Source organism: Drosophila navojoa, chromosome 4 (genome assembly GCF_054131105.1).
Source record: "Drosophila navojoa isolate 15081-1374.11 chromosome 4, UAZ_NAV_1.0, whole genome shotgun sequence".
NCBI lineage: Eukaryota > Metazoa > Arthropoda > Insecta > Diptera > Drosophilidae > Drosophila > Drosophila navojoa.
Window position 1 is genome coordinate 18054056 of NC_142892.1, and position 15760 is coordinate 18069815.

The following is a 15760-nucleotide window of genomic DNA, read 5'->3' on the forward strand; positions in this document are numbered from 1 at the left end:
TAAATTGATAAATAATAGCAAAATTTTGCAAACTCTTTCTTGCTCAAAACTAAAATAATATATGAGTAATGAAATATCGTTGTATTTTTTATACTTTACAGAAATCAAGAGCTAAGGAAAAAGAAATTTATATTTAAATCAGAATACATTTTAATTTTGTGCTTCAGATATTTATCATTAAATCTTAAATAATTAATAAAAATTATACTATAAGTAATAAAAATTTTTTAATAAATTTAAAATTGTTTATTAAGATTTCATAATATTTAATATATACAATAAAGCAATGTAAAATGTAAACTAGATTAAGTTGACATAAATGGCAGAAAACTTGTTCAATAAATATTAAAAAATACATTTTTTATCTATAAGAAAAATAAATAAAAAACAATTTCAAATATTATAATATAATATCTAACGCAAACTAGAAAAGGGCTACACGTACTATAATATTAATAATATAATATAATAATAAGACAGTCATTGAAACAGCCCGCCTCAAGATTTATTATTGCCTGATCTATGAGATCATTTTCATAAAGACTTATCCAGTTTTCTTTTAAGGATATTAACAAAAATATCAACACATTCAAGCTTCATCATTTAAAAATCCCTGAGTACACATATCTAGCTTCCAAACTAACTATCTCTACAAGGGTATTCGAGTATCGCCAGCTATGCCCAATAAAAATTGATAGTGGCTTTTGCCGTTGATGAATATAGAAGGAGTTCGCTGGCAAGAAGTACAGCTTTTACTTAGCTCATTTCTGGTTGTTACAATTGTCACGCTGATTAACTAGACATGGCAAGACAAGCTATACAAAAACCACAAGAACTTTTGCAATGGCTGGAGCAGAGGCAACGCAAGGCACCTACGCTCGTACTGTACCCAACTGTAGCTGGCTAGAGATAGAGACGAGCGCAATCCGGCCGGCACATCCGAAACCAGATTAAACCGCAGATGTTCTGTCAAACTGACAGCGCCAGAGAAACGACTTGATTGCGCATGAGCCCATGCCCATGGTCAGGCACAGGCACAGGCACAAGCTGAGACTGAGGCACAGGCTCGCTCCGTGCTGTGGAGCACAGGCCAGCTTATCCAACGACAACAACGCTGAACGTTCAACGTTCTAATGAACCCAAAAGATTTTACGCGCCAAAGGCTTTTTTCACGTTCCGAGTATCGAGACTCGTACAACTGCAAAAAAAAAAAAGTAAAAAAAGAGAGAAGATGTAGGAAAAAAAAAAGAAACCAGGCTGCCTTTTCTGTGTTTTGATAGGCGCTTCCAGTCGATACAAAATTAAAGACCTAATGAAGTGGAGGCAACGACAACGCAAAGATAAATATGCACAGGCCACAGAGTATAAGAAAAAAAAAAATAAAAACAACAACAATAACGAAAAAAAAAACTCGTTTGACCAGTTGAAGGCAGTTGCTGGTTGGGGCAAGAATCATCATAATTTTTACTATCAACTTGCAACATGGACACATGCGACGACGACGTCGATGTCGAGGAGGACAGACTGACGGATCGGGCGACCGACCGTCCGACCGACCGATCCGATTGCGTGTGCCTAACCCTCTGCCGGCAGAGAGCTCGGACGTCGCAGTCGCCTGCCTGCACACGCCTACGCCACACGGTGCCAAATGCGAGGGAGCGAGACAAAACAACAACAAAGCAGCAACACATATGTAGCAAGAAACATACACATATATATGTATGTATGCCTGTATGCATGTATGCATATATGAAAAAAAAATGATATGAAAACAGGTCATTGCCTTAATGGATCTGAACACAACGCCCCACTGGCTCCGACTTCGACTCAACTGGCATCGAGTATCTCCCTCTCTCTCTCTCTGTCTCTGTCTCCCTCTCACTCTTACGCTCCTTTTCTTGGTTCCTCGATCTTTCTCTCTCCCTCTCCCTTTGTGTTGCTCGCATGTGGATGCAAACGACAGCGTACGTTGCCTGCATACGAATGAGGGAGGCGATGCGAGCAGCCCCAGCGATAAAGATTTAAGCAAATAATCAAATACATAAACAAGAACGAAGAAATAAATGACATATTAGACGAACTATAGATGCTCTTTGCAAGATCGAAAGAGCTCGATACGGCTGCTAGAAATATGTAGAGCTTTAGGATGAATGATGTAGAATAGATTCCTTCAAACTGTCTTACGACTACTATAATTCCTTTTGTAATTATTAAAGATCTGATATATGTATGTAAACTATATATCGAATACAATTTTAATATGTATAGGAAGACCTAATAATTAATTTACAAGAACAGAAGTTAAGAAAGAAATCAATTTTTAAGCTCGGGAATCATTGGATTTTCTTCATGATTTCAGATTGCATTTCCAAGAATTACAGTTCTTAAACAGGAATCGAAATATATCTAAGATATATATAATAATTATTTAATTATCTATATTGTGCAGAATTGTGCCAAAAATTCAAGTTTTTTAAGATTGATCGAATAAATAAATATTATTCCTAAATATCCATAATTTATAATTTGCTTTCATTTTCTGTTAGAGTATGCAGAAGACACTGCCAGCAGTTAGCTGCAAGGCGACGGAAACTCTGGAGGCTCGCGACTTGAATTGAGCTGAGTTTCGGAGAGGAGGACTGACAGACAGATAGACATACAAACAGTTGCCCAGATGGGGTAGCGGGACACAGAGCAATGAGTATGGGCATGAGCATGAGCATGGGCATGGGCATAGAGCGTACAGAGGCGACTTTCAAAAACTTTACACAAATTCAGATTTATTGTTAAAGGCAGTGAGAAAACAAAGCAATGCGCATAGTAAATTGGGTTAAAAGTACAATTGTCGTTTAGACTCTAATTGGAGGCGTGTGCGCGCCCGAGCTGCTCTGGCATGAGCCTGATTGGAATGAGCCTGTCACTTGCCCAATGGCCACAAACAAATCAATTGCCATGCCCGATAAAACTCGCTCCCCAACCGAAGAGGGCGGGAGACAGACACAATGAGCTACTGTTTGCCTGCTGCTCCAGCTTCGGCTCTGGTCATTCACTCAAACAAACATTGCGAGCTGGACTTGTGCTAAGCGCGTGCCAGCCCCAAGAAGTTGCTCTTGCAGTTGCAGTTGCAGCTGTTGCTGTTGCAAGGTTGGCCCAGTGCGGCCCACTTGCTGTCCTCTTGGTACAGTGCCGCCACCTTTTGCCAGCTGCTGCGCCCCAGTCCAGCCCAGCTGAGACTCTCTTGCTGACTCTGACTCTGAGTCTGACTCTGATCTTGTGCCATTTCGTTTGCCGCGGCTGCAGTTGATCTTTGCAGCTGGGCCGCTAGATAAGCCCGCTGCTGTTGACTTTGCTTATGTAATACTAGACTCCACTCAGCTGCCGGCTATGGTTTCTGCTGCTTCTTGAGCTGACGGGATGAGCGACTGCTTGGCTGCCTTGCATTTGCCTTTGCTCTGCCTTGGCTTGGCTTGGCGTGTTGCTTTTGATAAATTGCCCAAGTTCAGAAGTGGAGTTGGCTGCCTGCAGGGGTTATGGTTAGTCAAGTGGTTAACTATGGAACTGCTGCCATCTGTTGAGCCAAGGCAAAGATATATGTGCATATGTCAAAGTCGAAAGGTTATATTGCCATGTAAATTCATGAGGAAAAACTCTGGGCACATAATTGAAAATTATATAGTATCTAATAGTTGCACTTTAGTTACATCTATTGTTTGCACACTGGAGTGGAGTGGAGTGGATTGGAGTGAGGAGTCGTAACTGGTTTACTCAGCTCTGGGCAACCTGCTCTTGCAGGGAGCGACAACTGCCACGCCGTCTGATTACCCACATGATGTTGTTGCCTCGCGTGCAGCGCATGCAGATGCTGCATTGCTTTTTATTTATCTTCTTCTCTCTTTTTAATGCCTCGGACCCCAAATTATCTAATTTGCAAAGTTATTGCTATTAATTGGGCGTAATTATTGCGTGTCGTCGGGGTCTAAATGGCGCCTTTTATGCAGCCTTTATAATTAGTTTCCTTTACCATCAGACAGGCACTCCAGAGTGCTCTGCACAGCACTGCACTGCACTTGCCTGTTGTTGCTTGGTTGTCAATTTTAATTGATTGTTAATCTGCGCCGCGCAGGCTCAGCATGATCTTGGAACCTCTCTCTCACTCTCTCTCTCTCTCTCTCTCTCTCAGTCCTTCTCTGTCCGAGGTTAATCTTATAAACGTACCGAGTTAATTGTATTAAATACGCTCCACAGCATTGTTGCTGCTGCCGTCCAGCCGGTTGGTTTTGTTGATCGCTGCTATCGTCGCCATTGGAGTTAATGAACCATTGAAGATCAAGGATAAACGATGTACACATGGCAATTAGTTGATTTTTTATTGTAGCCACTGCGATAACTAAATATAGACGGAGGCCGCCATAAATGCATATAAAGGCGATATGGACACTGTCCCATCCAACTCAAGGCGGTTTCGCAGGAACGGCACAAAGGCCGCAATCAATGGGCAGCAAAATATATGAAATGCAATTTATTAACAAGTGATTGCGCGAAAATATGTTTATCAAAAGCTCTGCCGATCATGACGTGACACAGGTGCATTAATTATTTACCAAATCTTCTCAGAACCAAATAGACAAGGGCTCATCGGAAATTTCGAGAAGCATACTTTTGGGATCGATCTATTATAGACTACGATTATGGTATGGGAAATGTACGGGAATATGGGGATGCTAAGCTGGCATTCTGGGATATATAAATCTATTCTTAAGGAATACTTAATATATAATAAATAACTTATACAAGTATAAATATAAGAGCAATGTTAAAAGTCTTCTTCGACAATTTTATCTAACAGCTAAAACAGAAATCAATGTTAAAATACAAAATAATGTTTATTGTATTTTCTATTCCAATAATAAATATAAATTTATAAAAAGTGTAAAAGCAATTCTCGATTTTGTTTAACGGCAAAACATGAAAATCGTAAAAAAAACAATTAAATTTATAAAATTAAATATTGATAGATTTAAAAACAATAACCTATTTTCAAAAATATATACACTTCTCTTTTATAAAAAAAATTAACATTAAAAAAATAAATATAATACATATAATGCATACATTTTTAAAAATATTTATATTTTCCTTTTCCGCCTGTGTGTCTACTTATATGATATCATATTTTCGATCTGCAAACACCGAAAACTTTGGAAACCAAAGAACCATATACGTATGTATATGTTATTCATTATCCGAAAGAAGAAACGTCTTCATCTAACCGTTTGTCTGTACCTTGATATGAACACAGTGTTCTCTTATTCGAGCAATTCAAGCCCAGTCGACCACTCTCGACTCTAGAGCACCCTCTTATTATAATATATGTAAAGTACTCCATAAAGCTCCACGGCTTTATAGTTCCCTCAAGCCATAAAATAACACTTGAGTTGTCCACTCAAGCGAATGGTTTCAGCTAATAAGAATGCATATTACGAAATCATATTAGCAATTCCCCGATCTTAAATAACAGACATTAGCATAATCATCATTGGCTCTAAGCCAGCCAGACCTATGCAGAGAGGCTGGATAACAGGTCGTGCGAGCAGCCAGCCTGGAAAAGCAACAGCTCGGCTAGTAAAATAAATCAAACATTTAATTACTATGCAATTAAGGTAACGTATTTCAATTAATTAAAAGCAATTTTGATTGAGCGCGCGCTTGCGAACGAACTGAGGCTGGCCCACGCCTAGCCACAGCCCAAATAAATAAGAAAATACAAAATGAAAACGATAAACATTACGAAACCAGAAATTTTGCGCGCCAAAAACCAAAACAAGCTTCGCAGAAATAAATATATTAATAAATATATATACACACATATATATATGTATATAAAGATAAATAAAAACAGCTGGCTGGCTGGCGATGCAGCGGCTGGTGCTGCTGGGGCAGGTGATAAGGCGGCTGCCGCGACGCGTCGGCAGGTTGTTAAACCAGCTGCGCCGCGTGGGAGCTGCGCAGCGAGCGTCTATTGCGTCGTTGCGAAAATTAACTGCAATGGAGCGCACTCCAAGAGGGAGGCCGCACACACGCAGGGGGTGTTGGGGGGCACTGGCGGCGGGGTGGTGCTATTGCCACTTGGCATAAATGTTAAAAGGCTCGCCACACACACACACACACACACACAAAAAAAAGCTTCCTATACAGGCGCAAGCGGCTTCCGCGGCTTCCAACGGCAACTTCGACTCCAACTTTGACTGTGGCTCGCACAAAAAAAAAAATTAATTTTGCTGTTGTTGTTGTTGGCGCATTGGCCTAATACGAAAGTTGTTGCCCTTGTGTTGGTGGTGTACGAGGCGGTGTGTTCGTGCCACAAGTGGCAGCCACAAAGTACACAAGGCAACACAATTGTGCGTTAGATGGAACAATAAAGATATAACGATTTGATTAATATCGATACATATTTAAATATATAAATATAAAATATATAAATAAATAATATATAAATATTTAGTATTTATAAATATATTACTAAAGTGCCATCGAGTACTTGAATATTATAAATTAAATAAGTATATTGGTAAAAATTAAATAAAAAACAAAAATCCTATAAATATTTAAAGTTACTGTGCATTTATAAAAAATAAATAAAATTAAAATTCAATGATTTCCTTCTAATTTACAAAATATCAAATATAATATACAAAATATCAATATATCGAAAATTAAAGTAAACATATAAAAAATTTTAATAAAAATACTGAACATCATTTTTTTAGGCAGATAACATTTTTGTTTTATTTATTTTAGGCCAACCATCAGTAAATTAAATATATAAAAATTATTATAAGTAAACATAAAATTGTTTTCATTAATTACACAAGTAAATATCAATAATAATTAGATAAAGCGAACAATGAATAATTTAATGTACATAAAATTCTAAATGTATTATGAAATTATATTCATATTTATTTATATTTGTTTTTGTTATTTAATAAGCCAATTTGAATGCTCAATGTAACTTTTGTCCTTTGTTGTCTAGTGTAACTAATGAGCTAAGCAAGCACGTCACGCGTCAAACTTTGTACGTGTTGTTTCGTTTGTTGGTCAAGTGGGCAACAACAACAACAACAACAACAACAACAGCAACAACAACTCTAGCAGCAACTGCAACAACGACAACATGCAACACGCGCTTAATTTTATTGGACGTCATGCGGTGCGCATGCGCAACGGACCTGCCGACCTGATCCACCAACAGTGCCATTGCACATTTACATACATAATCACACACACACGTAAATATATATACCATACATGTATGTATATTTCTATATATGTTTCTTTTCTTTATTTTTGGGGCAAACGGCATAATTGGCTGCCCCAGTGCGGTTTCTGGCTGCGACCCAGTCGACGATGCCAACCGAGAGAGCATAGCTTAAATAAGTATGTATGTATGTATGTGTGCTTTAAGCATATGCACCTGAGGCGTTGTACGTGAGATATGAGACATTTGGGTACACGATTTGTTGCCTACCTGCGTTCATTTGATTGATAAATGCTAATATATAATATAATAATATCAATCAAAAATTAAAGCATTGCAACATTAGTCGAACAAGATGTTTATAAAGGCGGAAACTGCAATTTGACTGAGCCTAAGATTATCAAGCGAAGTTGCTTAACATTTTAGAGAACTTCAGTTCATAAATAAATATAATAAAGCTATGATAAAATAGATATATTTTCCTTTAAATGAGTCGCACAAAATTGTCACTTACATTAATTAGCGGTTTAAGTAATCAAGTTGTTTTGATAAATATAAAATTAAAGTTAACTATATTGATGTATTTAATAATTATATAAACAACACACTAAAATGAATACAATATTATTTTAATCAAAATCTAATTCAAAGTGACATTTTTAATATCAAGCATACATCAAAATAAAAATATAAACTTATTTACAATTTATTTAAATGTAAATTAATAAATATAAATAAATTAAATACAAAATTTAAAAAAACCGTATGCAAATATATTGATACATTTAATGATTCTATAAAAAAAAAAGTAAATTAATATACAATTTACTAAATTAAAATATAAAAATAAAACTAAATTCAATATACAATATGTATATTGTAATAAAAATGAATATAATAAATAAAAATTAATAATTTAAATAGAAAGTTTAAAAAAATATATGCAAATATATTGATACATTTAATGATTATATATAAAAAAAAAATAACTGAACTTAAAATACAATTTATTAAATTAAAATATAAAAATAAAACTAAATTCAGTATACAATATACAATAAAAATGAAATTAAATTAATTAAATTGATTAAATCAAAATTGAATTAAGGAACAAACAAAAGTAATAAAAATAAAAATATATTAATATATTGCAAATATATATTATATAATTATAAAATCAATTAAAATTAATTTTAATTTAAGAGGTAATTTTTACATATTTTTTCATAGGCTGCAAATGTTTAGAACGAAAAAAATAAAATAAAATAAATGAGCCAACCAAAAGCAATAAGTTCCAATTATAAGCCAACCATCATCTCACAGGTTATATGAGGTTTGGCAGAGCCCCAACTAGGTAGCATTATAAATCGTATTTTCGTCCATTTAGATCGATTTGCAACTTTGAACTAACAGCAGGCGGGCAGCTACTCAGCCCAACACCCTCTCTCAACTCTTCACACCAGCTAATGCCTCTGCCCCACGATGATTGTGTGTGGGTTCTAGTTTATGGCAAACGCAGTTGAGCCTGCGTCGCCAGATCGAAGATTGTCATCGTTGGGTTAGTGCATTAAATGTTGATTTTTAGTGCTGCACATTTCAAATTCAATTGCACACAAAGCGTGTGAACTTTGCCTGTGTGTGTGTGAGTGTGTGTTTGTGCAACTTGCTGCTGCTGTTGCTGTTGCTGTTGCTACTGCTGCTGCTGCCCTGGCTCATTGTGGGCTGTCTGTGCAGCAGGTTTGTCTCGTGTGTTTTGTTTGGGTTTCGCTCTTTTTTTATGTCTTTGCGCGCGCTAATTTGCGCAAATCAAACAACAGCCCACGAGAGCAACGAAAGAGCCAAAGACTCAACCAGTTTTTTCTTGGATTTTGCTTTTGTTGTTTTTTGTTTTGGGGCACTGCGTGCAGTTGTAAAAACACCTGCTACAATTGATTAAATCACAGCAATTTATTATTAAGATTTTTCGAGTTTCTTTTTTATTTTCTGCTATGCTTTTGAAGAGAGGAAGAGGGAGGCAGTGGGGAAAAGGGGCCAAACCACACAATGAATAACTATAAAAATCGAGGTTGATTGATTTTCGAGGTCTTGTCGAATCTGGCTCTGTGGGTGTTCTCGACGTGAGGTTCAATTCGCTGCTCGGGCCTATTTGGCTTAGACACTGCGGCTACCAACCAGATTGTGCCGTTACTTCCAACTCATTTTGCATAAATCAATTGGCTGCCTCTTTGCGCAATAAACTCTGGCACGTTCTAAGGCGTTAATTGGGCTGTGTATTTGCATAAGAGATTTACATAAACGAAATCTTGTGGGCCGACTGAATTGAAAGTCGATTATGTGGACCTGATTAGTTGAGATAATATGAAAGCGTAGTTTGAAAAAAAGGTATGTGTAAATGATATTTAATGAAGTGCGATTAAATTTGCTATTAAATTTATAAATCAATTATATAAAAACTTAGGAAATTCGTTAAAGTTTATTTATTTTTATTTTGTATATTTGACAGTTGATTCAACTGAACGTATGAAAACTGAAAGTGGAAGGAACTGAAAAAATTAGGGTAAAACTACGTAGAATCTCTGCAGTCATGCTGGCTAAAGAGCGCAGGCTCTTTGGAATCTAAACTCAATCTAAAATCAGAGAGAAATCGCTATGAAGTGAAGAGCATATGAGCATAGCATAGCAACTGGTATTAAAGTAGAACTAGAAAAGTCGACTCTGCGTCCAACTAGGTGACCTTATCGAACCTTATGCTTGAAGTGCTCTCAGCCCTTACGAGGCGGACATTTGAATGGTGTGCGATTCTTGTAAAGTGGAATTTATGGAACGTGGCAGAGATTTTGAACGGAATGGAATATGCGAAACATGCCATATGGAACTGGCATAGATGCAGGGAATAAGTAAAATAGAAAGAGAAATGCCAATGATGTTTTTTGTATCGTTGTCATTTGTCTGTCTAATAAACTGTGAGCAGTGCTCTCATACATAAAATATATTCAGAAATATTATTGGCACTAAAATATATATTTTAATTAAATTATTTATACATTTATTTGAATTAAAATATGGAAATATGGAAAATGGAATATGTGAAGCATGCCTTATGAAGCATATGGAGCTGGCATGAATAAAGGGAATAAGAACAATAAAAAAAGAAATGACAATGATGTTTTTGTATCGTTGCCATTAAATATATTCAGAAATATTATTAGCACTAAAAGCATATACTAAAAATATATTTCAATTAAATGATTTATTTATTTAAATTAATCTTATTAAAATACAACTGAAACCGCGTCATTTACCAAAATATATATATATAATATAATATAATATAAAAATTTAATACTAAAATATAATAATTCAAGCATAGTTTCCATTATCATAAAATACACAATATTAGCTGCCTAAAATAGATTTGAAGTGTCAACGTGACTTATTTTTAGCTAATATATCTACAAAGGTCAAGTATATCAACTAATTCAAGCCTTCGCCCTTTTCCCATCAACATGAATCGATCGCGCTGTGAAGTCAGCTGCCAGGGACAACAAAAATGTAATCACAGATATTATGCCAACAATTTATGACTTATTAAAATACCAGCCAAAGGCTTTACAACCTTTGATGTAAATATTAAAATAAAATATAATTAACAACTTTGTAGCAAAGTCAACATGCTGCGACAAGATCGACAAACACGAAACTGATTGGTGGAAACAGCATGGGATAGAGATAGACATGAATATCGCGTGCCGTAAATAGGCCCCGGGGCCAGTGGATAAATAGAGCGGCCAATTGTCACGATTGGCTACTGTGCGATCCGAGCTCGAAATGAAGTGGGCAATCGTTCTGATAGTTGCCCAGGTGGTGCATCACATTGCGGTAAGTGTGAATTGATTGTGGTACAGAGTGAGTTGTCTGATCTCCATTGGGATGTCCTTTCGAGCAGGGCGAGCAAGCCTATGTGGTCAGCAATGAGCAGCTGGAGCCCTTCGAGGGCGACTCGGAGACGCTTGTCATTTTCGACAATCTGAAAACGATTGGACGGGAGCGTGCGATCAACGGCTCCTTCTCGTTCCTGGGCGACATGGACAACGATGACTTCAAGGTCTCGGTGGAGCTCTACTCCAGTCCCAACAACGATGGCGACTTCAAGCGCATGGTCTTCGATGTGCCGCAGACCAGCATTTGCGAGTGCTTCAAGAAGTTCTATGTGCAGTTCGTGCAGCCGTCGGTCAGCGACGGTGAGACCACGAATTTTCCACTCGTCGGCGAGGACACCTGCCCCATACCCAAGGGCGAGTACTATATCAAAAGCGTGCTGTTCAACACCCAGGACTGGCCCGAGCAGGTGCCACGTGGCATGGTCAAGGCCATCATAACGTTCTTTACCGGCGGCAAGAATGTGGGTGGCTTTATAATGCTTGTGAAGATCGAGGATCGTCAGAGTTAGGTGCTGGGAATTTGCATACATTTATCTAATATTTTATTTTAACTAGCAATAAAGGTCTTTGAAAGCGAACAGCCTGAACTTGGCACTGAACTCGCGCAGAGCTCAGATTACAAACTGCTCCTCCTCCTCCTGCTGCTCCTGCTTCTTCTGCTATAACTAAAATAAATCAGTTTCGTGTCGATGACAGCTAGACAGGCTTCAGCGCCCTATCAAGACACCCCCACAATTTTTGGGCGCTGATAATAAAGCATTTATTCAACAAATTTACAAACAACCGAGAAGGAAAAAAAGTGAGAAAAGTCACGAAATGTTAGAGGAAAACAAAACAACAAAAAAAAGTGCGCAAAGAAAAACTCAGCAGGAGACATTTACATATATTTGACTTATTCACAGATGGATTTCCCCAGAAGTGGCGGCCCGTGATCTCTGATTTTATTTATAAATTCATTCACGAGGGCGGCAAATGGGGGGCCCGCCCAGCACTTTGGTTCGGCTCGGTTCGGATCGGATCGGATCGGTTTCGGGGGTCGGCCGCCTGCCACACGCGCCTGCCACGTGGTTAAAAATAGCCAATGTCGAGCCGTCGACAGCGCACTAAGTCGACTGGGGGATTTTCCGAAAAAATGAAAACGTCACTTTAGCCGGGCATTAGTTTTCACCCAGGTCGCTCGTTCGCTCGCTCGGTCGCCTGCTGCCAAAACATCTGTGCGAGTGACTGCAACTATTTGAGGCATTTTCCAAGTAATATGCAACACATGTTGGCTGCCGCCCCAAACTTGGGGTAGGACAATGCGCGTGCGCCCCGTTTCAACAGATTTCTATGCATACGAATGAAAAATAATGCTCTGTCAAAGGCAGCTAACAGCAAGTGACAGTTTGGGGGCCTCTGCGGCTATGCGGCTCTGTGGCTCTGCTGCCAGCTCATGTCAGGCATGACATTAGATGATGCTCTGCCCCGATAAGTCCTGCAATTCAAAAAGCACATGCGTCCCCCTTGGCAGGCGTATGGCACACTCTGTTGCACAATTGTCAATCAAAGATGTTGCGCCAGAGCTGCGACAACTCCAACTGCAGCTTGGTACAGTTGCAACAAAATATGCTAAAAGGTTGAAGAACTTCTTTAAATTTATGATGGACCAAAATGTTGAGGGCGCGATTTGAACTATGATAAATTTGTTGAAATGCTGAATGGAAATATATCTAATTCACAAGCATATAAAATGCGGAAAAATATATGTAATACAGCCGAAATATATATAAGGAAGGAGAAGGTCTCAGTTGCCAGTTGCCTAATTTTCATTGAAATTGAATTGAAAAAAAAAAAAAAAACCTTTTTTTTTTTAAATAAAAAACAAATAAAGGAAGAAAAACGTTCGACATATGCTCTGCCAGGATTATTACTATATGTAAAATATAATAATTATAATAAATGTATATATTATGTACTAAAAATTTTGTAATTTTTGACTTCACACGATCTAAACTCTTTGGAGTTAAATCCGCTAAACTTTAGCATTCCCTTTTAGCTCTGCTTTAACTAACGAAAGCTTAAAAGAAAAACACTTTACTCCTTTATTTTTCACATTCAATAGGTCAACTTAGTTAGTCAATTCACTTGACCTCAGCGCCAAGAAAATCTAGGGGGAGCAACAAAAATCAACTTTAATACTCAATTGCGTATCTCTAATTTTTAATGTCTTCTTCAAAAATTTTGTTAAAATTTGATTTGTTTTCGGAATTTACACAATCGTTTAATGGGCCCACAAACAGGGTGATAAAACTGATGTCTGCTGGCATCCACTCACAGATACAGAGAGCGAGACAGAGACAGGGAGATAGAGGCAGCTGCAGCTGCAAGTGGCGAGCTGCCACAAATCAAATCAAAGCATACAAATTGTTTTCAAACGAATTATGGCATATCTATGGCCGGCAACGATGCCAAGCGACAATGATTAAATATTTTTCTGAAACTTCTGTTTGGCCATTAAAACGTCGAGGCGGCACATTGCGTAGAACTTTAACAATTTTATTAATGGGTCGCGTGATTTAATGTGCGCCCTCATATCTCTCTATCTATCTCCAGCTCTCCAACTGTCTGTAAGGGAGCCATTGATATGAAATTGGGATCTGTTGCCCTTTGGGCTGTTGCCTAATTGCATAATGATTGAGTTAGTTGTTGTTGTTGTTGTTGGCTCCGCTTCGACTTGGGTTTGGTGTTATGGATTTTATGATCCAAGCGCTAATTGGACTAGCTTGCTTATGTATGTGTATTCAATTGGACCAACTCTCGATGGCAACTCTAATTGGCTTCCGTGTCTAGCTGCAATTCAAGCAGCCATCGGTTGACTCCCCATGGCGGTAATGAGCCGATCTAACTGCCGTTCTGCTTTTGATATCATGATTTTTGAGAGATGCTAGATGAGAGATGCCTACAATTAGCTTTCCCACGCCAAGCTCTTGCCATGCATCCATCAATATCACAGCCGCTTATTGGAGATGTCAACACAAATCTCTCTCTAGATAAATTTAGCGCATTGCCTAAGCGAGCCATAAAAACTTTGCTAATTGAATGCAAGCTGTGCTGCCGAGACTATTAAAATGTGACCTCAACTCTCAAATAGGTCGAATCAGCTTAAATCGGGAGCAAATCTTATGAACTGCCAGCGATTTATGGCGACAGGGCCAGCCATAAAATTGCGAAAGTCATTTTTATTGAATATTTCACATGAAGAGCTGACCTGAATGTGCAAAGATCTAAAAATTGATTAGAATATGAAAATAGCCTGACTAAAACTGTTTTTTTTTTTTAATCAATTTTATAACTTTATTATTTTTAAAATTTTGAATTTTGTTTTATTAGCTTTTGTTGATTAAAAAAGATTTTTTTTTTTTATTTTATAAATAAAAAAAAATTTTATTTATATATCACATATATATTTTATATATATGTACATATATAAATATAAACAAATACAATGCAATAATTTTTTGTATTTCAAAAATTTACATACATTTTAATTTAAATAACACTTTTTTTTATTTATAAATTTTATATGTTTTTTTTTTTTCTATTGTGGTATATTTTTATTTTAATTTTTTTTTATAATGTCATCTTTGTTATGTTCTTTATTTTTATTTTGTATTATTTTTTGTATTAAATCAAAAAAAATTTTTTTTTATTGTATTAAGTTTTTATTTATATTTATAAACATTTTTTTTTAAGTTTTTATTCAAGTTTTTCTATATCATTATTTCATTATTTGTATAAACTGTTCAATCTATGCCATTTAAATTTATTATCATAACAAGTTTAGTGAAATATAATAGAGCTAACTTTTTACTCTGCCTATAACAACTTTTAGCAAACATTGAAGACTGATAAACGCCCTAAGGTATGCAACGAAAATAATAACAAAACTCATGCAAGGCATGAGTTTTATATGAGGGGAACGTATAATCCTGTCTGGCATTTGCCACAAAAACCAATTTATAGATAATCATATAATTAATCATGCACTTGTCCAACTGTTCATACAGCAAGCCAACACACACATAGACACACACACACACACAGACACACCCACAGCGAGCTCGTGAAAGGACACGCAAACACCCAACACATTATGCCGTCTGACCATTAACTCAGCTGCTGTCCGACGCGCTATGATTGATGTCTAAGCCGAGCCGAGCTGAGCTGAGCTGAGCTGGGCAATGGAATGACTAAACAATTTCCCAAGCATTTGGCAGAGTGCAAAAATCGGAAAATGGGTAAAATCGTTTGGGGAAATTATGATAAGACAATTTGACTTGACTTGACTTGACTTCACTTTACTTTACTTTACTTTGCTTCTAATTAAACCTGTCTCTGTCGCCCATTTTCCACTCCTTCCGTTGATATTTTTTGGTTTTCTGCAGCATCATGGTAAATAAGAAGCGTAGCTCATTAATGCAACAACAGATTTGTAGCAGCATGAATTATTCATGTGTCTGTGTGTGTGTGTGTGTTGGTGGGTGTAAGGGCGTGGCCAGCGCTCTGCCAGCTGACTGCCCTT

The 15760-nt window shown here is 37.1% G+C and overlaps 1 protein-coding gene and 1 long non-coding RNA gene across 2 annotated transcripts in view; one reads left to right on the plus strand and one right to left on the minus strand.

The window, feature by feature from the left end:
* LOC149091463 (uncharacterized) overlaps window positions 1-15760 on the minus strand; it is a 71946-nt gene that overhangs the window by 15194 nt on the left and 40992 nt on the right. The window lies entirely within an intron of this gene.
* On the plus strand, window positions 11029-11777 carry CheA75a (Chemosensory protein A 75a). Its single transcript, XM_018102832.3, has 2 exons — window positions 11029-11137; window positions 11205-11777. The coding sequence occupies exons 1-2, from the start codon at window positions 11087-11089 to the stop codon at window positions 11706-11708; spliced, it is 555 nt and encodes a 184-aa protein (XP_017958321.1). The 5' UTR covers window positions 11029-11086; the 3' UTR covers window positions 11709-11777.

Coding starts and splice junctions, on each gene's coding strand:
- CheA75a (XM_018102832.3), top strand. CDS start 11,087: ATGAAGTGGGCAATCGTTCTGATAGTTGCCCAGGTGGTGCATCACATT. Junction 11,138..11,204: donor AGGTGGTGCATCACATTGCG/GTAAGTGTGAAT, acceptor CCTTTCGAGCAG/GGCGAGCAAGCCTATGTGGT.